Source organism: Megalobrama amblycephala, linkage group LG8 (genome assembly GCF_018812025.1).
Source record: "Megalobrama amblycephala isolate DHTTF-2021 linkage group LG8, ASM1881202v1, whole genome shotgun sequence".
NCBI lineage: Eukaryota > Metazoa > Chordata > Actinopteri > Cypriniformes > Xenocyprididae > Megalobrama > Megalobrama amblycephala.
Genome location: NC_063051.1, coordinates 35073351 through 35100888, shown reverse-complemented (window position 1 = coordinate 35100888; position 27538 = coordinate 35073351). Strand labels below are relative to the sequence as shown.

The 27538-nt window shown below is 39.7% G+C and overlaps 2 protein-coding genes across 5 annotated transcripts in view; both read left to right on the top strand.

Moving 5' to 3' along the window:
- Positions 1–1368: 1368 nt before the first annotated feature.
- On the top strand, positions 1369–9646 carry cidec (cell death inducing DFFA like effector c). The gene is given in 8 exon segments (XM_048200883.1): positions 1369–1520; positions 1841–1917; positions 2074–2215; positions 2775–2924; positions 5125–5150; positions 7092–7212; positions 7214–7281; positions 9456–9646. Coding segments are annotated over 7 exon segments (711 nt in total). The 5' UTR covers positions 1369–1520; positions 1841–1867; the 3' UTR covers positions 9610–9646.
- A 2258-nt stretch (positions 9647–11904) lies between these two features.
- The window catches only part of LOC125274460 (NACHT, LRR and PYD domains-containing protein 12-like), a 28239-nt gene continuing 12605 nt past the window's right edge, over positions 11905–27538 (top strand). The window contains exons 1-5 of one of the 4 annotated variants that reach the window (XM_048200880.1): positions 11906–12913; positions 15918–16045; positions 17272–17540; positions 18020–18064; positions 22468–24286. In XM_048200880.1, coding sequence (XP_048056837.1) covers positions 17285–17540; positions 18020–18064; positions 22468–24286 — 2120 coding nt within the window. In that variant the 5' untranslated portion in view covers positions 11906–12913; positions 15918–16045; positions 17272–17284. Of the gene's footprint in view, positions 12914–14166; positions 16046–17271; positions 17541–18019; positions 18065–22467; positions 24287–27538 lie in introns of those variants that run through there. The other 3 variants (XM_048200881.1, XM_048200882.1, XM_048200879.1) reach the window with 3 other exon arrangements.

Below are 27538 nucleotides of genomic sequence, written 5' to 3'. Positions count from 1 at the left end.
CAACAAGGAAGACTCGAATAATCAAATGAGGTAACAGGGTACGCAACAGCCTTACTTATAATGACAACAATCAACAAACGAAGACTGAAACGCAGGGGGATACGCAGGCAAACAAGAAGCTAATGAGGAACAGGTGTATGTAATGAGTTGTCATAGTAACAGGGCAGCTATGGAAACAAAGGCTAATAGGAACTAAACCACAGGACATTAAACCAGAAACAGCAAGGCAATAGAATATCACAATAAGAGTCCTTGAACACAAAACACACAAGACCAGTCAGTTAAAAAAATATTTCATAAAATAAGGCCCAGAAATCAGCCTCTAAAGGGATATGGTGATATCATTTGTGGGTATCAGGGACCCGCTATGAATATGCGGGATATTGAAATCACTTTTGAATGCACATTCACTCTCATTTTCAAATTCATGATCACATGTACTCTGTGTATAAGGAGCAGCGGTACTGACCACACATTTCACAAGATAAGATATTTGTCAATGACACTCGGGATCTGATGCACACCAAATCCTCTCAAAAAATTAGACATAGTCCAACCTTCAAATAATTAGTTAGTCATCTCTCCTTAGAAATGACTGCTTCATCGGCGTGGCATGGAGGCATCAGCCTGTGGCATGCTGAGGTGTTAGGAGGCCCAGGATGCTTCGAAGCGGCCTTAAGCTCTCCAGATGTTGGGTCTTGCGTCTCTCACTTTCTCTTCACAATATCCCACAGATTCTCTATGGGGTAGGTCAGGAGAGTTGGCAGGCCAATGAGCACAGTAATACCATGTCAGTAAACCATATTATTATGTTTATTGCTTTTCAGAGATGGAAGCTAATGCTCCAAAATCTCCTGATAGCTAGCTGCATTGACCCTGCCCTTGATAAAACACAGTAAACACCAGCAGCTATATCAACTGTGGGTACTTGATGGTTCAAGCATTTTGGCATTTCCTTCTCCTCAGTCTTCCTCCAGCTGGCACCTTGTAAAATAAAATGAGTTATGAGCAACAGTAGTGCTGCTTCTCTGTAATAATTCTGCCGCTGTTTCTGGTTCATCTACCTGGGGATGCGGCACCTCTTCATGACTGCTTCCGCATCCCCCAAGCATGCCTTCTCCAATCTTCCTCATTCACCTCTTCTCGCAATATATATATATATATATTTCTTTCTGTGTCTTATTTTTTTTCTGACACCCTGTCTCAAATGATTGGCAGATGATTAGGTTAATAGCTTACTAGTGGATGTGAAGTGAAGTTCTTTTGAAGACAGAACATACACTATATCTCAATATATCTTTAATATGTTCTGGTGTGATGTGAGCTGAAACTGAGAGACTCTTAGACATTATTGCTCAACACAGCATGACCAATCTCTCTTGCTGTCATTGTGGAGCAAAGGTGAAAAAAATGAGTTTTGCAATGATACTCCAAGGCAACAAAGAGAGCAGACACGCAGATTTAATGTAAATCCGGAACAATACCAGAGCACAAATCGGAGGCAAAGAGCTTGCTGTAAGGTATTATGTGATTATGATTATGATTTCTTGTAAAATATTAGATATACAAGTAATACTTTTTACAATAGCTAGTGAAGTAGAGAAGCTAATAAGATCTATCTGTATTATGTGTTTAGATTCAGAGTTTAGAGTTTTAGCTTTACAATTACTTTTTAAACATTTAATGAATTTAATTTAAAAAATTAATATAAATATGTCTTAATGGACAGAAACTAGATGTTCTGTTCCCAGTATTAGTGTGCTCTTGTCCTGTGTGTATTTAGACAAGCATGTATTTATTGTATGTATTTCATTGGTATTTATTTACTGTATTTTTGAAGGTTACCGGAGCGATACAGTTGATTCCAATGGACAATGCCAAGAAATCTTTTGATGTGTTTTCAACCTCCCTGTCAAAGTAACAGAGTTTTGATTATGATTGTCATTGAATATGGATTTTTTTCTTCTATTAATCTATAATTAGAATAAGCTTCTTTATATTTGTTTGTGTAAAACTGGGAACTGAGATTTCAAGCAAGCCATTTTGTGATTCAGTGTGTGTCACTGTCAACAGATGCATATCAGCCTGTGGTTCGGTGACGCAGCAGCTCTTACCACGTTGGACTCAGCACGTCAGACCCTTCCGAGTCACAGATTCTGATCGCTCGATTAAGAAAGGCATCATGGCAGGTGACCTAAGAGACCTACAGAACAAGGTGAGGACAGGAATTAAAAGGATCAGAGAAGCAAAAAGAATCAGAAAGAATTATTATGTTTCTTTATGAAACCTTTATCTTTGAAGAAAGATCTTAAAGACATATGAGAAAAGTATGTTTGCCTATTTTGTTTGCATGCTCTGGTTTGCAGTATGGCAAACCAAATGTTGGACACATGGTTAGTGTGGACACATGGACACATGGACACATGGTTATTCCATCACAGTTGCTCCAAAGCTCTTTCAATGTATGATTTTTTCCCTTCTAGGTGATGGAAATAAAACTACCCAGCAGGTTGGGCAAACATTTAACCCAACCGCTGGGTTAAAACAACCCAATCGCTGGGTTAAAACAACCTAATCGCTGGGTTTGTACATTTTCAACCCAACTTGGGTGTTTTTAACCCAGCATTTTTTAGAGTGTATTGTTAGCTGCCTCAGTATTTGAAAACCACAGTGAATGAATACATGTGATCATTCAAATGTTGGACACATGGACACATGGTTATTCCATCACAGTTGCTCCAAAGCTCTTTCAATGTATGATTTTTCCTTTCTAGGTGATGGACGTATTCCACATGAATTGTGTCAGTGCTGTGGTGTTGGATGAGGATGGAACTGGAGTGGATACAGAGGAGTTTTTTCAGACCTTAAAGGACAACACTGTCCTCATGGTCTTAGGGAAAGGACAGAAGTGGGCCCCACAGCAGGTCAGTGTTTTAAACTGAGGTTCTGGATCAACACCACAAAAACATTTTTGTTGATATTGACTATAATATTTTAAACGAATTCTGTGTAGGTGGAGATTTGAGATAATATGTGTGTGTGCATATATCTAGCTAAAAAAAAAGTCGCTGTTTGGATTTAAAATAGGCAAATGCTTAAAGGTGATAGAGAGGATTTTTTCGTCGACTGAGAAACCAAAGACTGTTAGTGAGTTTTTGAAATGAGCGCATGCGTAAGAACAACCCCCCTCCTTCACAGCTCATTTCAAAGGAACGCCTCCCAAAACTCGTGCACAAGTATTGGAACACGAGTGTTTACCACCGGCATTCGCTGTGTCGTGTTTTTTGGATTCATTATGTCGGACTCACCGCAGGTAACTCATAATCTGCAGTTGTTACTCCTGTCTCCTGACAAAAACATTGCATGCGGCGCCTGTGGAGTGTGGAAAGTTACTGGAGCGCGCAGCCGCGCTCGTCTCTCACAAGGAACGTCACGGCAGTGATTGACAAGCCAGAGGGCCAATCGTTTACGTGATGATCACGTAAACGATTGGCTGATGTTTTTAAGGCCCTACCTCGTGCACAGATGATGTATCTTAATATTATTACTTTCAGTGCAACTAATAAATAGTCTTTTATCAGTTAGTAAAGACAGTTTCAAGTAATATTGCAAAAATGTATAAAACAAAACATCCTCTTTAGCACCTTTAATAGTCTATAGTTGGATCATTATTGCAGTGATTATTATGTTTCTAGCATGTTATATGTTTGGCAACAGTTCTTCTAACACTAACTGATGGAGTGTATAGCATATCATGACCATATTCCAGGATGACAATGTCAAGATCCACCAGGCTCAAATTGTGAAAGAATGGTTGGAGGGAGCTTGAAGAATCATTTTCACACATGAATTGGCACCTCTGAGTCCAGACCTTTAAATTTATTGAAAGTCTTTGTGATGTGCAGGAGGAGACTTTACAGAGTGCTTGACTCTTGCATTGTCAATAAAAAATCTTGACCAAAAATTGATGCACCTCTTGATGGAAATAAATGTTGTGATATTATTTCCATCAAGAGGTGCATCGATTTTTGGTCAAGATCTTGTTTTGACAATGCAAGAGTCAAGTCAAGTCACCTTTATTTATATAGCACTTTTTACAATGCAGATTGTGTCAAAGCAGCTTTACATTGATAACTGGTACATAATTTGGCTGCACAGCAGCTCTTAAATAATAGTGTCAATGCAGGCAGATCAGAAGCACTATTGAATAAATGTCAAGAATACTATTGAATATCAAATGTCAAGTGTCCCCAACTAAGCAAGCCAAAGGCAAGAGTCAAGCACCATTGAATATGGCCATGATATGTCTTCCTGGTCGTTTAAGAAATGAAACGCTACACACTCCATCAATTAGGTTTAGAAGAACTGTTCCCAAACATATAACATGTTAGAAACATAGTAATCACTGTAATAATTAACCAATCATAGATTCTTTCAAATTTTGAAAATCCTAAAAGATTCCTCTGATCCTTGGCTAAAATCTGTAGTCTTTGTTTGATTAGATTGACATGTTCACCGACAGCCAATTAATGACCAATTGCAATCAAATTTGACCTCTAATGAAATTCTGGCAGTGTCAGAAGATTTGGCGCACAAGTCCTGCAGTGTGACTTCTCCTACGAACGATCATCAAATTGACTTGTTTTTCAAGACAAGCCGTGATCAAAATTAATGCTAGAGATTTCTTTGTTAGCCACCATTTCAGTCCGGCGTATAATGCAGCTCACAGTCGTGTATGGGTTGATGATGTAAAACTCTGGACAAATTTTCATGCGCACGTCAGTTTTTAACGTGTGAAAATTTGTTTAGACATGTTCAGAGATGTGAGCTCTGTTCAGTGCTCATGTACCCGCTGAGAACATCTTTATCTCGGCCAGTCCTTCTGGAATTTGCTGCTTATGTATATTGGTCAAACATGAGATATAATTCAATTTGGGGTAAATCAGATGGGCAATATTTGGTCTTATTAATCTGTTATTGTTCCAGAACAAACCGAATTTGTCTAAAAGGCAAAGATTTTTGATTGATTATCTGAAGTGTGAACCTGTGTACAAGTGGGAAGTAGTGAACCATAGCATAGGTGTCAAACACACATAAAGGTCACATTCTTGTTTTCTTTTTCAGAGGCACCTTCCAGGGTCAGAATGAAAGTACACAGGGTAAGTGTGAAGACTGGAGTAGAAGGGACACCTTCTCAAAGCATATCTTAAGTCATGTCATGTTTTTATTGTCACTTCCCTCCTGCACTGTTAGGAAGTACCATGAATTAACACATGCCATGCATTAACACACAGGCTCTGCTCCAAACCAATAGTTAGATGCCTTGTTCCTTCCTTTCTTCTAAGAAACCTCTTTAAAGGTCATGGTATGTCAGTACCTCACAAGTGATCAATGTGGAATGCTCTATATAGGTAGCATCTCAGTCATGTGATTCTTCTTATGTTTCCTAGGCAACCAGTGCATGCTCTTCATAATCAGATTAGGGGCTTTCGCACTGAATAGCTCTAGGAACTCAGTTATAGGAACTAGCCACTAAGTAGTAGTTACCCTGAGAAGTAATTTAGAACTAACCCAGACCGTGTTTCCTGGTTGCGTTCACATCCGGGAATAGGAACTCTGAAGCGGCCGACAGCAGCCGTCTTTAAGTGCGGCATTTTACAAATGCTAAAAACTGGTGGAATGGAGGATGCCGTGATCGGAGCTGTGTTTGTTGTGTGTCGTGGGTTTCGTGATAACAGAAATGGAATGTAAAATGCATAATTTTCGCAACTGAAAGAGCAAAAAGTGGAGCTAAGAGATGAAATGACAGCTTTAATGTTGAATTTCAGAGAAGATATGGATTAAACTGTTTATGATATTTTGGGAATTATCTTTGTGATTCTACACCAGATCAAAAAATGAAAATCAAAGAGTAGCTTTATACAGAATTGAGGCCTGAGGTTAATTGCTGCCAGGATCTTGAGGCCACAACTTCACAATAGTATGGCCACGACATAAGGATGTCGTTACATCGACAAATCGATCTTGTGGCCACGACATGTTGTCCGTTCCCGTAAATTAATATCTTGTTGGCCTTCTACATATTATCACATTCCGACAAGTTAATATGTCATGGCCAAAACAAAACTAAGTGAACTGAACATGTCCTCCTCCCGGTCATAGGAATCACCCAACGAAGGGTACATTCAGTGGTTCCTTAGAATTTGACCAAAATGAGGTTTCGTAGGAGGCAGCATATTCAAGATACCTACCTTTTAAAACATCAACAAATCCGGTACTCACCTAAAACACAGGTTTATGATGTGCATAGGTAATAGATCACACTAACATTTGGCTACTTTTAGGGCTGCCAGTTGACTCTTGCATTGACAATACAAGATCTCGACCAAGAAAATGATGCACCTGTTATTTTCATCAAGAGATTAATCAATTTTTGGCCATGATCTTGTATTGACAATGCAAGAGTCAAGCACTCTGTAAAGTCTTACTCCAGCACATCTCAAAGACTTTCAATGAATTTAACGTCTGGTGCCAATTTTGTTTATGAAAATGATTCTTCATGCTCCCTACCAACCATTCTTTCACAATTTGAGCCTGATGAATCTTGACATTGTCATCCTGGAATATGGTCATGATATGTCTTCCTACATGGATGTTTAAGAAATGAAGAGCTACACACGCCATCAATTAGGGTTAGAAGAACTGTTGCCAAACATATGATGACTGCAATAATGTTCCAATCATAGACTCTTAAGCATTTGCCTATTTAAATCCAAACAGCGACTTTTTTTTTTTTTTTGGCCAGGCATTGTATTTTTGTATTACCATTGTAAAGCGTTGTTAAGCTGTGGAAAGGCACTATATAAATTAAACATTTATTATTATTAAAATAAATAAGTAACTGGCATTGGAGCATATAACAGGAAATTACACTTTTGATTGAATTCTTCATTATTATTTCATGTTCTTCCTGCACACATCCCCCTTTCCCCATCTATCTTTCTTTGAAAAGTTTGAGTTTCTGACTGAAATACCTGATACCACATTTAAGTGAAATCTTGTTTTTGTCTCCTTATTATTACTACACAGAGACATATGACCAAGAGTGATCCTGGATGCGGCTGGAAACAGCCGAGGAAGGATGTAGCCAAAGTGACCTTTGATCTTTACAAAAACCATCCACAGGATTTTATTGGCTGCTTAAATATACAAGGCAACCTTGTATGGATTGTACTCTGTTTCATATGATTTGCAGTGCTATAAGGCAAAAAGGATGCTAAGGTAAGTTTGTGTGTGTCATTTGCGTTTCCATGTGTGTCATTAGAAGCTCTGTAGTTTGATTAACAATATAACAATTAAAGTATGTAAGTCAACACAGGCCTTTTTATTACTTTTTGCCCTGTTTTCTCAAAATCACAGGAAAAATAAGTTAAGACAAGTCTAATTTTCTTACGATATCAACAACAAAAAAGCTTTCTTGAGATCAACAAATATTATATTCATGACTGCGAACAAAGATGGCACACAAACTTGGGCGATTTAATTAAATGTAACCTAAAACAAATTTAAACAAACTAAGTGAATCAATTTATAAACTTTTAGTGATTTCATTTTTTTATGATTACAACCTTTATTTTCTGTCTGCTTTCTTCAAACTGGATGGAATAAGATGTTAGTGGCTAGTGAATAATCCAACAGACCCCTCACCCAACAACACAACTGTGCCAGGGTGTCTGTGAACAACCCCCAAAAGGCAGAACAGGCCTCTGGTTACCATGGCAACAACGACAGACCAGCAAGATCAGACGGTTTTAAGACCAAAAAGGAATTTAGGGAGAGTTCACTCTCAGCTGCATTCCCTATTGAAACAGTCTTGTAAGGCCCATAAAAAGTACTTCTTTCCATTAATTCATAGACAAACCTTTCTATGAATGAACATGTATATCCTCAAGACATTGAATGTAATATTACTGTTTTGTATATTATTTTTTGCATTATATACTGTTTTTTTCCCCTAGAGCCTGGAAATATTGGAGTATGGCCACTATATAGGCTTTTTGCAAGTCACATAGGATGCACGCCCTTGGACTTGATGAACTCCAGTTGAATTTCATAGAGTCATCTGGTGCTATGCCCACTATATTTGTGCATATTCACCGCTTAGTAGGGCAGGCATTCCTTCAGCATGGTGTAGTTGGTATTACCACTTCAACACCATTGTCAAAGTTCCACTTCGAAAGGGAACGTCTCAGGTTACGAATGCAACCCAGTTCCCTGAGACGTCAGGGAGGAACGAGACACTGTGTCTCATTGCCATGCTTTCGGGCTTGCCTGCGCATCTCCTTCAAGAGAGTTGATGTAGTGTTAACTCAGGCTCTCCTTTTATACTCCGCATGTGACGCCATGGACTGCCATCTGCCAATGATTATTGGCTTTTGTTTACACGTGCTTCGGACACCGGTCATGCTGATGGTGTTTCCCCATAGCGTCAACACCAAGACGCAGCATCTCATTCACCTTCTCAGGGAACCATGTAGCATATGCAACCTGAGATGATTTGTCAGTAACCAAGGCTTTGTGTGCCACTGTAGAGATTTATACAGTACCTACTCATTCAGCTGCTTTACATGCACTGCCCTCCAAAAGTTTGGAAACGCCCTAGAAAAGTGGGGTTTTGGACAATATTGGCATGAATCCTTTTTAATTTGTGATAATTTTGCACTGATAAGGGACAACACAAACTATGAAAACATATTGTATTACATAAACAGTTTGTACATAGAAAAAACTTCATCAAAATATCCAGCATTAGCAGCTATCTGACCTAAACGGGGTTCTGATTGGTTCATTGTATTCTAAACTCAATTGGCAATCAATTGTTGAAGCTATTAAGGTGTGCTGACCCAAAGATCTTTTACAAACCTGGGCCAAGTTTAAACCAGTAACCAGCATCACAGCTGGCAAAGGGGCATGTCTGACTTTGACATGTATATATTGCCATTATTATGTAATCAAAATGAAAATGATTATTGCTGGTCTTCAATCATAATGGCAAGTTACTATAATGTATTTGCACCAAAAAATGATAAGGATTTATGCTGATATCGCCCAAAACCACACTTTGCCAGGGGTGTTTCCAAACTTTTGGAGGGCAGCGTATACATTAAATATTGTCTTTTGGTGCAACAGATAGAAATAAAGTAAAATATATTTTTTAAAATGATGTGTATTCTTAGATAAACATATAATATATTCTATATTTATTTATATTTAGGGTTTATGTGACAAAAATTTTATTGAAGTGCACTCAGTAATAAATGATTAAAACAATAGATTAGTATATTTTAAAAATAAATTGTCTTTTAAAAAGGTAATTTACATTAATATATAAAGATCTAAGAGAGTAAATACGAAAGGCTCATGATTCACTCTTCTTGTTTTCTCTCTGTTAAAAGGGAAGCCCTAAGATGGACTCTGTTCAGTATGCAGACCACTGGCCATCTTTTAGTGGGTACTTCGTGTTATATTCAGCATCTTATCGATGAGGATGAGAAATCGGAGGCACAACTGGTAACGCCTGCATGTGTCATCAAGCAGTTACAACATTAAATGATGGAGGCCTGTTTCACAGCTTGGGCAAAATTAAAAAGAGTGAACTACTAGTAGATTTGTATCTTGCTATTGTTTCTAAAAGCATATTTATGAATTATTTACCTCTGTGTACACAGTAACATACTGTATACAGTTAAACTGTGCATACAATTTTATATTTTACTACTAATAAATATTCTATTTCTACCTACAAGTTCTTGATTAAACATGATTGATATATTAAAATTAGTTAACATGTATAGTATAAATAAACTATATTATACTATGTATAATGCTATCTTGTTAATATAATTTGACTGTAAATTTATAACTTCCATTCCTCACAAAATGGTAAATACAACTTTTACACATACTGTATTTTGTTTACTTTCCTTAAAAAATTGAATAAATGTAACAATGTAACTAAACTACAATAAATTAATAAATAAATAATTGATTAGTTGTTTTAGTCAGTTGACAGCCCTTTTAAAATAGGTTATAGAGAGTATATGCAGGGGTATAGTGCCTATATATATATATATATAGATATAGATATCTTTGAGAATGTGTGTACCAAACCAAAAACAAACTGTGTGTGTGCCAAATGTGTGATGTTTAGTGTCTATTTATTACATCAGTGTCTAACTAGTAATGTAATCTATCAACATGTGCTCAACATGGACAGCCAATTTTGTTAATCAGCATATATCACCCACATTTATTCATTAGTAGATGCTTTTTCAAACAACAGTGACTGATCATAAAGAGCTCGTGACTTGGGGAACCGTAAACCAGAGGTTTAATAAAGCATATAGTGAGTGTGTGTTAATAGTGTTGTAGATGAAAATCACGTTTCATTCACACGTTTGGCTGTTTGGCGCCCTCTGGCGGATGATGCTGTAAATAACACTAGTAAACCATTACAGATTTGATTTTTACAATCACTAGGTCACTTTTTCAACACTCCTCACACAGTGAGCACAACATCAGTCTGTGTGGGCTAAACTGAGGATCATTTATCAATGTTTTGGCACAAAATGCATTCAGTGATTACATCTTTTAATTTACATGAATTTGTTTCTCACTTAGACACAAACATATAGCTCCTTTTGTTATTGTTTTTAGGTCATTGTTTTTTGAGTGACAAAGTGTGTTTGTTTTGGGGGGGGGGGGGTAGAATGACTTGATTTGAAACAATGAATGAAGTGTTTTGGTAGTTTTAGTGTTTTGGTAGTTTTAGTTCATTTTGAATGTGAATTTAACTGTTGTGAAGATGAAAGTTTAAGAGAACTATGTGAAGAGTTTTGAAAAAGTGACAAGTATTGAGAAATGTGTTCTAGGAATTGTAAAAAAAACAAACAGTAAATTTCAATTTTTAAAATCAAAATGGAAAATTCATGTTTTTTATGAAATTTCAGTATTTATTCTGAATGATTATTGGTGCACATCATTATGGACCCTTTTCATGGACTGTGATGATGCGTTTTAATGGTCATCAGCACTGTAAATCTTGCAAAGTTTTTTATATTTTCATTTTTTTATGTATGTACATTTATAACACTATACTTAGTATTGTATTACCTTGTCATCAAATTACACACACACACACACACACAAATGAATAAATTAATTAATAGTGTGCTGTGAGGGTGTTGTGGGAGTGATGGTAAAGTTGACATCTTTCTCTCTTCTGACTGCTGTTATCAATCTCTCTCTCTATTTTTTCCCTCTTTTTGAAAGTTGTTTTTTCTTCTTTTTTTTTTGTTGGTGTATTTTCACTTTTGTAATAACTTCCCCTCTCTCTTGCAGCGAGATTCACCAATAGCAAACCACAACCATCCAATCAATTGACCCTCCGCGGGGGGTTTGATTGACAGGTGATCTAACCATTCATAATGCCGAGTGCGCCATTTTGACCGTCACAGCAGTCAGGGGAGTTAGTAGATTAACGTCGATGGATTTGAAAAATAGTGTGTACTGACATCTTTCTGCAGTTGAAACAACATTCCTTATAATGTTCATTCATGCTTATTTGATGCTATAAATGAACTAGTAGAAAGAGATGATCGGTTCACAAGCCGCTTGATCTGAGGCGCTACAGCGATCTGTCACGACACATTAAAGAGCCACAAAATGGTATTTATTGTTTAAATTTCTTTAAAAATTACAAAATTTGAAATCTGTAACTTTGTTTCATATCAAAAGTAACCTGCTCTGTCTCGTCTGTCGATACGTTGTCAGTGTCCTCTTTGCTCCACGATGTATTTTTCACTGCGTGAGAACATGATGTGTGGTGTGAGAGCGGCATGGCTTGTCGGACATAGCAACAGTAACTAAAGGTGGCGGGTCTTTGCGAACGGTCAATTCCCCACAGAAAAAGCCCTGCCCTACATTTGCATGAAAAGAAAAGAAGAGTGAGAAAACTATTGTCTTAAAAAGAGGAATTGTATAGAAATGATTTAAGACTTACTAAACCAAAGAAACCCAGCTGCATTTACTTCTTAATTTAAGAATATAGAAAGAAATAATATTGAAAGATTTGCCAAATATTATTCTATGTATATGAAATAATAAATGATAATAAGTGATCAGTCAAAATATGTAATTCTGCAGCTAATATAAACAGCATGAGTAGTAGAGGACAATAAAACACTAAATAAAGTGTTTCTTGTGTCAAGAAAAAGATGCATTAAGAGTGCAGCTGAGGAGGACTATTATTCTGCTGTGTGGAAATGAGGAAGAACTGATGACAGCATGACAATCTTCGGCTGATCAATCAGAGGAAAGGGGAGTTTCATTCCCACTCACATAGATATCGAATATTCCAGCTGTTTATTCGTGTTACGGTACACAGGAGTCAGACACAGATGTTAACAGGTAACTGTAGTTTATTGACACCAGAAGAGCGGCAGGCAGTAAACAGGTAAGCAGAGATGTAATAGTAGATGGATGAATGAGTAGAATGGAGATAGTTACTGTCCTTTTCCTTTTCAGATGTGCACATGCTGGAGCTTGGAGATCGCTGGAGATGGGTAGAGCTCTCACACACAGGAGACGAGGCACACAGAGGGAAGGAGACACGCTGGAGACAGGTAAGTATGGCGCGAGGAGTCCTTGAGGTAAGCATTAACATGAGTATATGCAAACAAGACCGGACATGGAGTGCTGTGTGTGTGTGCTCTTTATGGTGCTGCTGATGAGTGCAATGATGAGGTGCAGGTGGCGGTGATCAGTACTCTGGGGATGGCGTGCGCTGTGATTGGTGGATGTTGGAACCTGACGTGTCTGTGACAATTCATTTTTCCTGAACGAAAAAATCAAGGTGAATTCTCGTGTTTTTTGTTTGTTTCTTGTCTTTTTTTTTTTTTTTTGTGCACCGGTGTAGACAGTGTTAGAATGTTGTAAACTATTTTCTTTTGCAAGTAGTTACAAGTTTCATCTAGTAAATCTCTGGCATATATGCGCCTTAAACAAACGCCCCCCACTCTTGTCACACTCTTCAACCATTTCACTGATCATTGCAAGATTTTCCCTGAGATCACAACTGCACATCCACTGGTCCTTATTGGTGGAGAAGCGAACCATTTCCAGGTTGCTGTCACCTGTGAATTATTTAGTGTTAGTGACAACATGTATTGATTCATCTGTTTATCTGGCCAGTTGTCCTTTTTGGTTTGACCTGTGGAAATTTTATGTGGGTTAAAAGCTGTCTCTGCTTCTTTTTTTTTTTTATTTTTACCTCTCATACTTTCATTTCCATCAATACAATGAGCAAGGCTTGAACCCATGACTTCCCATTTTCTGTCTTGCACAATTTTGGGTTTTATAATTTAATGTGCATTCTCACTATTTATCCACCTTGTGAATAAGCACAATAAATTTTAATTTTATTCTCAATTAGCCAATTCAAAATAGTTTTCTCTTTGTATTCAAACTGAAACATATTGTCATCAGATAATTTCTTGAGCTCACTCAGTAGCATAGACCTTTTTTACCTGGAAAACACTCAACCCACTTTGCTTATGTTAACAATAACAAGACAATATTTTATACATTTAGAAACACAATCAGTTCTATGAAATACATCATGACATCATGCTGCACAAGGAAAAAGTTTAGTGTGGGGTGGACAGGGCAAACTTACTTGCTCTATGCTTTCCCAAGTTATGCGCTGTCCAGGTGTGGCACTCTTTTATTTCTGCCACACATTAATAAGCCAGCTCAGGATAGCCAAATTCATCAATGGATATTATTTTATTGGGCATATTCTGCCCTGTGGGCCCACTTAATAAATACATTTTAGATACACCTATTTTGATTTGAATGATTTATTTGATTTGGTGTCTCAGCAAACACCATCTCACCATCCTTCACACACACTTTTACACTTCTCTGGTCAGAGCATCATACATTTTTGTCTGCCTCATCAGCTTGTTATATGATTAAAAGTGGAATACCATCAAGTCTGAAAATGCAATTTGTCATTCATTGTGCAATTACAATATTTCAAGCTTTTTGTTGTTGCTCATGAGCTACTTAGAAGAAGATTGGGGGGGGGGGGGGGATCCTATCCCGTACCCCTTGTGATGACAGCATTTGTGATTTAAAAATGTTGAAATCTTAAAATTATTATCATTATTATTATTATTATTATTATTGAGTCCTTAAAATTACCTTTAAACAAAATGGTGTGGCCAATATTGTTAGAAGTGTCAAACTTCCTCTTTCAGAAGGGAAGCTGAAGGCCCATCAGCCACTTCCTCTTCTTCTCTCTGCTGTCATGTCTTGTCGAACAGACTTAAATCTATTTGCTCCCAATTGTCAAAAAGGCTGTTCCAGAAGCTGCCTGGTCTGAAATGTGAACCCTTAAGAGAACCGCATAATTCAAATTAAACTTACAACTCTTATAATTAATAAAATTCCTTTTTTTTTCTTTTTTTTATAATTAAAGTCCCTTAATTCCTAAATTCTCATCTGGGTAACAACACAACAGCAGTTCCTCATCCTATTAATGAGCTTAGTTCTTTTTGCCAGCAGCAGCAGATCCGTCATTTGCAAAATGCAGAAAACTGCATGTAAACTACTCTTCTTAATATAGAGTGCAGTGTATAATAAAATAGTAAAGAGTTCTTTGTCTTTTCTCTTTTACTAGAAACTAAAATTACTGTAGATTTCTGTTATGTGCCTGTTCAAATCAACATTTCTATTTAACTTGGTCACCCAATGTCATTCTTATTAAACACATTTCACAAAAATTATCTTTTATCTTTATCTTAAATTATTTTTATCTTTAAATCTCCCAGGGATATTTAGTACAAATTTCAGACATCTTTAATTAACATAATATTGTATTTTATAAATTATAATAATATAAACTATAATAATTTGATGGCATTCGCTTAACATTGTACTTTGTATTCATTTATCTATTTAACTCTTGAAACTCCCGCATTTCATTTAAAACATAGATTTTAACCTATAAGAGCAAAGACATAAATCAAATCTCATAAAAATCTAATCAGCCAAATTATCGAAATGTTGCACATATCTTAGTTGGTATCTGACTCATGATTCACCATGAATTTGATATACAATGCTTTTAAGATCGGCAGCGCCCTCAATCTAACAGAGCAGAGACAGAACAGAGCAGGAATAAATTTGTTTCAGAACTTCACTGGATCAAAGTGAACTTGACCTGCAATAATTTGCTTATGACTCTGTTCTGTCCATCCTGCCCAAATTGATTTATAGAAGCAATTTTAAAAATTGTAATCTATCAGTTTATGTTTTAGTGCCTTGCAAGGACTTCACAATACCAGTTCTCTTAAATCATTGGAAATTCATTCAATCGTGGACCAAAAACACCCTAAGGATTTAAATAGAATTATTAAATTCTCATCAGGCAGGTAATGTTTACTTAAAAGTAATTTCTTACTTACCAGAGAAATCCAGAATGAAGCTGTTACATTACTTCATGTACCATCATTTTCAGTTCATTAATGGTTGAAAAAATAATCATAATTTTCTATCCAATCTATCCAATCTGGGATTTCACAACATGCAAACTCCATCATGTCTCCATAAGTGTTTCTATTTTAAACTATGCACAAAAGTAAGTTAATAAACATAATAAACAAATGTTTTAATTAATATGTAAAAAAAAAAAGAAAAAAAAAAAGTTTTTGTGAGGGTTATGTTTAGGGGTAGAGGATAGGAAATATTTGCTCAGTATAAAAATAAAGTCAATGGAAAGACTCAATGAAGATACACTAACAAATATATGTTTGTTTGTTCAAGTAGATATTATTCATATTATTCTCTCATAGGATTATGAAAAAAAGAAACGCCCACAATTTTTCATGAGAACACGGAAGTAAAGAGATCAGTGCTTTTGTTGAGTAAGGTGCCGAGTCAGAGGATAAAGAACCATTTACAAATATTGTCACTATTCAAGGTAAGTTAGTAAATATTTTAAGATACTAATGTTTTAGTGTCATGTTTACACACTGTAAAAAAAAAAAAAAAAAAAAGGCAAAAAACCTGATAATGTACTGGCAGAAAATTACCTGGACATTATCCAGTAATTTTATGGATATTTCTGTTAAGCCTAAAACACAACACAGTGAAGTTCACACTGAACCTGTAAAAAATAAATACTGAAAATGTTGTCAGCTTCATAGAGTACATTGTGCTCTATTTTTATGGATTTTTTTTAGAGTGCAGTAATCACAGGAGACTCATGCAGCACACCTTTATTGAATTACGAGAACCAAATGAGTCTCTGAGTTTTAGATTACAGTCTTTACAGAGGCATCCATTGAAATAAAGCTTGTAGATCACGTCATTTTCAAAACTTTTATAAAAGATGTTTTGTGAGCCACCCTCACAGCCTCATTTTTATTTCTGTTAAACATTAAATATGGGTGTAGTAATATTAAAGTTTGTGTGTGGGAAGGAAGCGGTCGGGGACGGCGAACAACTGCTGACTGAGCTTTTATTGAGAACAAAGTTCAACAGAAAGACTGTGCAACGCACAACAGCATCAACAGAAATAATCCACAAAGGGCTTCACTCCAGATTCGGTAGACACAATCCAATGGGTCTGTCCTGACTAAAGTCTATGACACTAAAGCAATTAAAAACCTCTGTTTCGCAACAAGACACTTAAATAAACAACACTCTGACATTGTGTGTGTGGTGTCTGCTGACAGTCAGGTGCTCCATGTAGTTTTATACTGGAAAAAGTTATTACTCCTAATTTTTAGTATGAATTAGTATCATTCACAATCACTATATTAACTTTTAGTATTTTCACTGTGGTGTTGTTTTATTATTTTATTTTTTATCGTAGTCTGGTTTCAAATGTGAAAGAAAATCTTCAACGACGACTAGGACAAAATGTGAAACTACTTGAGTCTAATCATGATCCTTGATAACAAAAGTCTGACTGAATTTATCAGACCAAAATAATCTAATAATAAGCATAGAATCTTAAACTGAAGAACATGAAAAACCTGAAGAATTTGTTTTAGCCCTTAAAAGTTTAAAAAAATGTTTCATAATTGTTGATCTGATCATAGTGTAATAACATTATGCACATTTATTTGCACATACTGCACATATCTCTGCCATAAAAGTACAACTATTAGTAGACTTTTTCCTTTTTTTTTGCTCCAACAGTCCATGAAGGAAGATGGCAACTGTTTTAGAGCTGCTTCAAGATATTCTAGAAGACCTGGAACAAGACAATTTAAAGAAATTTAGGAGTCGCTTAAAACAAGATGGACCCATTGGAGCTGGTAAACTGGAGAATGCTGATGCCACTGACATAGTGGATATAATGATGGAGCGTTTTGGAGCTGAAGAAGCTGTGAAGATCACATTGAACATTCTGAGAAAGATGAACCAGAACCAGCTGGCTGAAGAGTTACAGAACAAGTACACTGAAGGTAAAAAAAGAAAGAATAGAGAATAGAAATTTATATTTAGATTTTTTAAAAAAGATTCTTATGTTCACCAAGCCTGCATTTATTTGATCAAAAATAGTAAAAATATTGTGAAATATTACAATTTAAAATAGCCGTTTCACATTTGAATATGTTTTTAAAAAATAATTTTTAGTGATATGTGAAGGCCAAGTATGGTAACCCATACTCAGAATTTGTCCTCTGCATTTAACCCATCCAAGTTAGTGCATGCACATAAGGAGTAGTGAACACACACACACACACACACAAAATTCACAGCTGAATTTTCATCATCATTACTCATCTTCGGTGTCACATGATCCTTCAGAAATCATTCTAATATGTTGATTTAGTTAATAGTTTAATAGGTGTGCTACTTAATGTAGTGTTGAAACAATGCATTTCCTTTTTCAGGATACTTTGATGAACACAAAGTCTCATTTTTTTCTCCCTCTTCACAGTGCAAAAATCATTAGAAGCAGCTGAGAAACACACAAGAAAACAAGGTGAATTAAACTTACATGCTTCCTTACAGTAGAATCAGAAATGATTTCATCATGTTTGATGTATATTGATCTCAGTACAGAACAGAACTGCTTTCAGTTCTATGAATTTAAATACCATATGTTTGCACCAGTTGATTATAATGATAATCATGATAATGTGAAAAACGTCTCAGGTTACGAGTGTAACCCCTGTTCCCTGAGTAAGGGAACGAGACGCTACGTCGGATGACGTGACGGGAACCCTCTGTATTTTGTGTTCGTGAAGCACCTCTGTATCCAACCAATGAAAAGACGCGACGTCAGAGGCGGGTGACGTCACGGATCAGGAAGCTATAAAGCACACCTGAACACAAAGCACGCCAGCTTCTGCAGGTTGTCTGAAGCAAGCGCACCAGGTATGCAGGAGATACGGCCACGTGACGTAGCGTCTCGTTCCCTTACTCAGGGAACAGGGGTTACACTCGTAACCCGAGACATTCCCTTTCGTGGGAACTATCGACGCTACGTCGGATGACGTGATGGGAACGCAATCCCAACTACGCCGTATCTCCGAGTGCCTGGCTGCTATCTTGTAGCACCCTGGCCCCCGGAGTGATGTTAAGGTGAAGATTGTAAAATCTGATAAAGGTGTGCTGGGATGACCATCCAGCCGCACCACAAATGTCGTCCATAGAGACACCAGATAGGAGAGCTCTGGACGCGGCCATACCTCTCGTGGAGTGAGCACGCACCATCAGAGGACACGGGCGCCCCACCGTCTCATACGCAAGTGAGATGGCCTCGACCACCCACTTGCTCATCCGCTGTTTAGATGCTGGGCCCCCCCTCTTAGGGGACCCATAACATACAAACAATTGTTCTGTTTTTCTCCACAGGGCAGCTCTGTGAACATACGCATCTAATGCTCTTACAGGGCAAAGCAGATTCTTCCTTTCCTGATCCAAATTTGCAAAAGGAGGCAGGCAGAAAGCCTCAAGTACAATGGGACCTGGGACCCTCGTCGGAACAGACGGCCAAGAGAAAGATGGTTTTAAGTGTCAAGAACTTGTCTGACACCTCCTCTATTGGCTCGAAGGGAGCCTCAGCCAGCCCTTGGAGCACAATAGCGAGGTCCCAGGTCGGGGTCTTTGTGCGCACCACAGGTCTCAACCTGAGTGCACCACGGAGGAAGCGTACTACTAGGGGGTCTCGACCCAGCGAGGAGCCCCCTACAGGGATATGATGAGCCGAAATAGCGACCACATATACTTTCAAATTCATATAATTTCCATTTATATAAGTACAACTTCCTCGTGGAGGGAGCTCTGGAGTGAAGGACAACAACCTCTCCACAACCTCAGTTGGGAGACCAGTCCCTATGAGCCTTGCCCCCTCAGGGGCCAGGCCCACAGTTTCCACATTTCTGGGCGGGGATGGAGAATCGTGCCACCCGCTTGGGACAGGAGATCCTGCCTGAGGGGAAGCTCTAAGGGAGAGCCGTGAAGTAGAGACATTATGTCCGAAAACCATATTCTGGTCGGCCAGTAAGGGGCCACCAATATTAGGTCGACCTTCTCCTGGCGAACCTTCTCCAGAGCTCCCGGGAGCATTGAGACTGGGGGGAACACATACAGACGCAGCCTCGGCCACGTCTGTAGCATGGCATCCAGCCCTAGAGGTGCTGGGTGCTGAAGTGAGTACCACAGAGGGCACTGAGCTGACTCCTCTGTGGCAAATAGATCGACTTGAGCTCAACCGAAAGTTTTCCATATCAACTCCACCACCTCGGTGTGGAGTTTCCATTCTCCCGGTCTCGCGCCCTGCCTCGACAGGGCGTCCGCTCCCACATTCAACCACCCGGGGATATAAGCTGCTCTCAGCGAGAGGAGCTTTCCCTGGGACCAGAGGAGGATGCGACTGGCCAGCTTGGATAATAGGCGAGACCGCAAACCCCCCTGATGGTTGATGTACGAGACCACCGCAGTGTTGTCCGTACGGACCAGCACATGATGGTCTCTCAGGTCGGGGAGGAAGTGTTTTAGTGCAAGAAACACCGCCATCATCTCCAGCCGATTTATGTGCCAGGAGCGCTGATGGTCCTTCCACAGACCCTGAGCTGAGCGGCCACTCATGACCGCTCCCCAGCCCGTGAGGGAAGCATCTGTCTTAAGCATTACACGGCGACCAGAAGTCCCCAGCACGGGTCCCTGGGTTAGGAACCAAGGCTTCTTCCACATGACCAGAGCACGAAGGCATCGCCGTGTGACTTTGATCATGCGAAAAGGATTTCCCCTCTGGGAAAACCCCTTGGTCCTGAGCCACCACTGTAAGGGTCTCATGTGCAGGAGGCCAAAAGTAATGACGTTGGACGCAGCTGCCATCAGACCCAACAGTCTCTGAAACTGTTTTACAGTGAGTGACTGGCCTAATTTCACCCCTTTCACGGCCCCGAGAATGGAACTCACACGAGCAGGGGACAACTGCGCCTGCATCGTGGTGGAATCCCAGATTACACCTAAGTAGTTTGCAACCTGACTCGGGACCAGCACACTCTTTTTGGCGTTGAGCCTCAGCCCAAGCCTCTTCATGTGCGACAGAACAACATCTCGATGTTGAACTGCCAATTGTTCTGTTTGAGCTAGTATCAACCAATCGTCGATATAGTTGAGCACGCGGATGCCCTGGAGTCTCAGCGGAGCCAGCGCTGCATCCACGCACTTCGTGAACGTGCGGGGTGAGAGGGATAGGCCGAACGGAAGAACCCTGTATTGGTAAGCTTCGCCCACGAAAGCAAACCTGAAGAACTTCCTGTGTGAAGGATGGATGGATACATGAAAGTATGCGTCTTTCAGATCTATCGCTACAAACCAGTCCTCGGACCTGATCTGAGGGATGATCTGTCTGAGTGTAAGCATTTTGAACTTCAACTTCCTTACTGATCGATTTAACACACGTAAATCTATGATTGGACGCAACCCTCCATCCTTCTTCGGAACAATGAAGTAGCGGCTGTAAAAGCCCGACATTTTGCTGGGAGGGGAAACCCTTTCTATAGCCCCTTTTTGCAAAAGCGTCGTTACTTCTTGCTCCATCACCAGAGACTGCTCTGGGGTTACCACCGTAGGAAGCACCCCATTGAACTTGGGCGGTCGTGAACCGAACTGAATTCTGTAGCCCTGTTCTACCATGAGCAGCACCCACTTCGAAACATTCGGGAGATTTTTCCACTCTTCCAAATATTCTACTAAGGGAACCAGTCTCTCGAGACTGGTCTCTGGTGTTTTTTGAGCACTTGGCTCGTCCATCTGACACGGCGCACCGGCAGACAGGCGAATCACGTGCTGGCCGACCCTCCTTGGAGGATTGGTGGAAACCGCTGTGCCCTGACTCACACTTGGTGGCAGGGTTAACAGAACGGTCCCCTGAGGGCACCGAGGAGGACCCGATATCCGAATACCCCCGGAGGGGGCTGCCCTCGAGAGATTCTGCGCCACTAACGTCAGGACCTCTTCTTTGAAGCCTTCCGAGAGATAATGACGGTCCTCAGATCCGCCCTACCTCCGGAAGGCTTCGCCTGTGCCTCCCGTCCCGGTCCCCAGGCGCTGCGTGGGGGAGGTGACACTGGCCTTTTGTTGCGCTCTGTGCGCAGATGTTGCTGAGGAGCTGGCTGTTGGCCGAGGCTGCTCCCGCCCAGCAGCCTCGGGGGGATGAGAGCGGCGGGGAATGATTTTAGAAAATGCCACCGTTTGTTTGCGTGACTCCTGGAACCTGTCGATGACCGTTGACATTGCATCGCCGAACAGGCCACCAGGAGACAGCGGCGTGTCCATGAGCATATTTTTGTCACGCTCTTTAATATCTGACAAATTTAACCATAGGTGCCTCTCCGTGGCCACCAGGGCTGCCATAGAACGGCCGATGAGAGAGCCGCCTGTGCATGCTCAACTCCCAGGCATCTTACGCACATGTCGTGTGTATCCCCAGCCACAATAAAGCGCGGGCAGGGAGGAGCACACTTTCTAAATTGCTGCTTTTCCGCCATAATAATTGTGTCTTATATATATTGTGCTTGAAACTCTTGTCCTCGGACGAAGAGATCACTGTGTGAATGTATCAGACAGACAACAATAAATAAGACAAACGAGATACAGAGAGCGCTTGCTGAAGACAACAGAAGCTGGCGTGCTTTGTGTTCAGGTGTGCTTTATAGCTTCCTGATCCGTGACGTCACCCGCCTCTGACGTCGCGTCTTTTCATTGGTTGGATACAGAGGTGCTTCACGAACACAAAATACAGAGGGTTCCCGTCACGTCATCCCGTCATCCGACGTAGCGTCGATAGTTCCCACGAAAGGGAACCTTTATTTTTAATTTTCTAGTGTTGTTTTGTTCACACCTTTTTCTATTTATTTATATTTTCCATAGCAGATGATTTCTGGCTGCAGGAATTCTTGAAAGCTCTCAAAATGAACATGAAGGAGAAAGTAGAACACATTTTTGAGTGTAAAAAGGAAAATGAAGCTCATCTCAAGGATGTTTTCACTGAACTCTTGATTACGGAGGGGGATCTTAAAGAAGTCAATCAAGAACACGAGATTCTGCAGATTGATAAAGCCTTTAAACCTTGTAAATCACAGAACAGGCCAATCAAATGCAATGATGTATTTAGTCTGAAGAAAAATAAGAAAAAGATTGTCCTCACCAAAGGTATCGCTGGCATTGGAAAAACTGTCTCAGTGCACAAGTTCATTCTGGATTGGGCAGAAGGAAAAGCCAATCAGGACATAGACTGTGTTTTCCTGCTTCCATTCCGAAAGATTAACTGCATTAAAGACAGAGAGATCAGTCTGCATGAGTTTCTACAGAGATTTAATCCTGAACTGAAGGACCTGGAAACATCAAAGATATGTAAGATATTTAGTTGTAAGCTTGCATTTATCTTTGATGGACTGGATGAGAGTCGACTGACTTTGGATTTTGACAGTGGAATGGTGACAGGTGTTGAGGAGCGATCATCTGTAGATGAACTGTTTACAAGTCTGGTGAATGGGACTCTGCTTCCATCAGCTCTCGTCTGGGTGACATCACGACCAGCAGCAGCCAATCAGATCCCTCCTGAGTATGTAGGGTTGTTCACAGAGGTGCGAGGATTCACTGATCAGCAGAAGGAGGAGTATTTCAGAAAAAGAATCAAAGATGAGACTCAGGCCTCCAGAATGATCTCACACATTAAGAAATCTCGTAGTCTGTACATCATGTGTTACATTCCCGTGTTCTGTTGGATCACAGCCACTGTTCTTCAGGACATTCCCATTGAGAACAATGCAGAGAACATCAATACGACACTCACTGAAATGTACATCCACTTCCTGCTGATACAGATGAACATGAAGAGCCAGAAGTGTGACAGAAAAACAGAAAGAGAACGTGCCAAGCTCTTAGATTCTAATAAAACAATGATTTTGAAGTTAGCGAAGCTAGCGTTTGAACAACTGAAGAAGGAAAACATTGTGTTCTATGAGGAAGATCTGAAAGCATGTGGTATTGATGTGAGCGAAGACTTTGAGTCCACAGGAATGCTGACTGAGATCTTTCAGCAAGAAGCTGGACTCCATGAGATGAAGGTCTTCTGCTTTGTGCATCTGAGTGTTCAAGAGTTCCTCGCTGCAGTGCATGTGTTCCTCTGCTACCTGAACAAAAACATGGATGAGCTGCAGTTTTTCACTGATGAGATACAAAACGAGGTCAAGCATGACCACATTGACAAGCCAGACAAAAATATTGCTTTACATGATTTACTAAAGAAGGCTGTTGAGAAAGCAATGCAAAGTCAGAAAGGACATTTAGATTTATTTTTAAGGTTTCTGCTGGGCATTTCTCTGGAATCCAATCAAAAACTGCTCAGAGGCCTGTTCTCTCACACTGAAGACAGCAAAGACAGTGTCACAGAAATAACTATAGACATTACAGAACAATTACAAAACCAGCGCATCTCACCTGAAACTTCAGTCAACCTGTTCTACTGCTTACAGGAGCTCAATGACAATTCATTATATACTGTAATCCAAAGATACATTAGATCATCCCCAGAAAGGCTTCTCTCATCTTCCATGTGCTCATTGATGGCTCATGTACTGATAATGTCAGAGGAGGTGCTGGATGAGCTCAACCTGATGATATACTATACTAATTCCGGAGACTACAGGAATCTCCTGCCAGCTGTGAGATGCTGCAGGAAAGCAAAGTAAGTACATTTTTGGCACTTCTAGTTTTCCTGATTAACTCAGTGATGCGATCCACTCAAAACAACTGGAAGCCTGGCAGCGCTGTCCGGAATAGTTTCGCTCAGCCAGGTTTCAGTGAAGCATAAGGCAGCAGAGTTTGAAGCAGAATCCTTGTTGATGTAGGTGAGGAGAAGTAGTTTATCTGTTTTGTTAGGAATGGATCAGAGATTCTCAAGATGAATACTTGAGAGCAGGGCTGTCGCTAGTGGGGTGAAAGGTGGTGACAATTATAGGGGCCCCCACTGCCTAGGAGGCCCACTAAATCCAGTAGTTATGATATATATTCCACTACTCTTATGAATTATTTCAGCTCACTCAGCAGCAAATAGCAGAGAGACCCAATAAAATCACAAGCCCCACCGCAGCTAGTGAACAGAATCAATCAGAGTTGAGGCTGCTCCGAGAATAGTTGAAGTTAAAAAAAGTTACAGTGGAAGTGAGACTGACCAGTAACATCAGTAACATCATGAATATGAAAGGGAGGTCAGTAAAATTGCTTAATCAGTCTATCAAAACATTCTTTAATAAGACAGGTTAGTGAACTGTAGGGATGTCAGTGTCAGGGGATGTCAGTGTCATTGGATGCCGTGCCCTGATTATTTCACTGCCCGATTTACTTTTTGCCAGAATAAGACACCAAATAAGAATTTTTCTGCATTGTTTGTAGCCTATAACATGGAGAAAAATAGATGTGATAGATAGTTATCACAAGGATTACAGACTTGCTGGCTGCTGATGTGATATTTTTAACAATACTGTCAAGAAAACGCGAATACAACTCACTGCTATTGATGGAAACATTTATTAGATTTATTTAATAAAAAAGCAAATTTTTTTAATCAATAAAATGAAGACAGTGAGAAGCATATTTTAAAGCTTATTCGTTTTATTTTACATTTGACTGCATTATTTTTCATTTCTGAATATTTATCTCAGCTTTTAGACACCAGATTGACTTTTGCCCAGATTGACACTGATTTGACATTTTATAGGCCTGTTATATTGCTGGTAGGCCTACTTTAAAAAAAAAAAAAACATTTATTCTATCATTTTATTAATTTCTTGTCTTTTGTTGTTATTTTATTAGTTTGTCTTGCATAATTGCTTGATGACTTTAAACAATAATCAGTCATTAATCTCATTAATGTCATTCTTTTTGATATAATATTTGTATACAACTTTGTATTTAAAATAAGTAAAAGCATTAACTTTTATTTACATTTATTTATTTGTCTGTTTTGTTATTTTGTAAGAAATGCCCATTAAGGTGCATGGCACCAGATGTGACTAGACATGCCCATATCTTATATGGGTGAGGGTTTTGGGGGGCCCAAGTCAATGTTTTATTCAAGGGGCCCAGAATCTCCTAGCTACATCACTACCAGCACCGGCGCATTTCCCCCATCTGCATCTGAATGCCTGTTTGAATAACACCGCTGATGCTGCCCCTCCAACTAGAATGTCCAAAAAAATGTCTAAATAGTAAAAAAAAAATATATATTGTCTGGTTTGAGTTACTTAACCCTCTGGGGTCTGAGGTGGGGGAATGCAGGCAGCCAATAACTATAAATCATTAGAAAGGAACACTTCAGTACACTACACTAGAGAAAAATATATGTATTTTCATATGTTTAATTCAAATGTTTTCATATTTTTTTTCCAAAATAGGGTAGTGTGAGCATTATTGAGCACTAAAAATGTCTCAGGTTACTTGACTGTAATCCTGTTCCCTGAAAAAGCGGGAACGAGATAATGTGCTTGATTAGTGCTATGGGAATGTCTTTAGAAGTGACCAGCTGTGAATATGTGTGAAACACATCAATTAAAATGACCTATAACTTTTATAGCGTCTTGCAGTGACATCATCAGCATGCACAGATGCATCGTCAGGTATATTTTGTCTGAAGAGCAGTCCTGGGACATCCTTAGTGCGGCAATGAAGCGCAACATCTCGTTCCCGCTTTTTCAGGGAACAGGGTTACAGTCAAGTAAACTAAGACTTTGATAATAGCCATAAGAAAAAAACATTTTCAGCATCAGAAGCTTGTCAGACACTGACTCTAGAGGTTCAAAGGTGTCTCCACCAGCACCTGAAGGACCATGGCTAATCCTATGAAGGAATGTTGGTTTTAACGGGAGGCCTCCATCATCTGGCTGCATGAATGAACCGAGTGAGCAGAGGATGCTTCCCCAGTGGTACCCCGTCAATCAAGGCATGTCAAGCCGATAAAGCGGCCACATAACCCTGAGAGCAGTGGGGCATGTGTCTGCTGATAATTTCTCCTGCAGAAAGTCCAGAAGTGAAGCAATCTGACATTTGACTGGTTTTGCATCACATGCAGTACACCACCTTTCAATGACACCCCATTTGTTGGCATAAATCATTCTAGTGGAAGGAGCCCTAGTACTAAGAATGGTCTCAATAACTTCAGGTGAAAGCCCACTGTCCCTCAGTTGGTACCCCTCAGGGTCCAAATATGAAGGTTGCACAGGTCAAGCTGGGGATGAAATATTGTCCCCTGTGCTTGAAACAGAAGGTCCCTCTCTTCCGGTATCACCCAGGGCGATATTATCACCCAGGAAAGATATTATCTCTGAAAACCATACTCTGTTTGGCCAAAGCATTGCTATTAGTAAGAGACAAGACCCTTGTTGGCTAGAACTCCTGGGAGCAGAGAAACCGGAGGAAATGCATACAGGCGCATTCTGCCATATATGCACCATTGCATCCAGACCCAAGGGGAGCTGGGTGACTCAGAGAGAAATAGAGTGGACATTGCACTGTCTGATGGGAGGTGAAGAGGTCCATGTCTGTTTTATAAAATCTTTACCAGATTTGTTTCACTACCTCGGGGTTGAGTTTCTACTCCCCCGTCGGTGTGCTCTGTCTGGACAGTAGATCTGCTCCCACAATGAGATATCTGGGGATATAAATCACCCTGAGGGACAGGAACTTGTCCTGAGCCCAAAGCAGAATGCGCTGGACTAGCCTGTTCAGACAGCACAAACGAAGACCACCCTGGCGATTTGTATTGAAGGCTACCGCAGTGATGTCCACTTGCACTAGGACATTGTAACATCTTAACTGATGGAGGAAGTACTTCAGGACCAGGAATACAGCCATCAATTTGAGGCAACTGATTATGCCAATCGATACAATGACCTCACCATTTCCCTTAGGCTGGACGGCCACCTAAGACCACTCCCCAGCC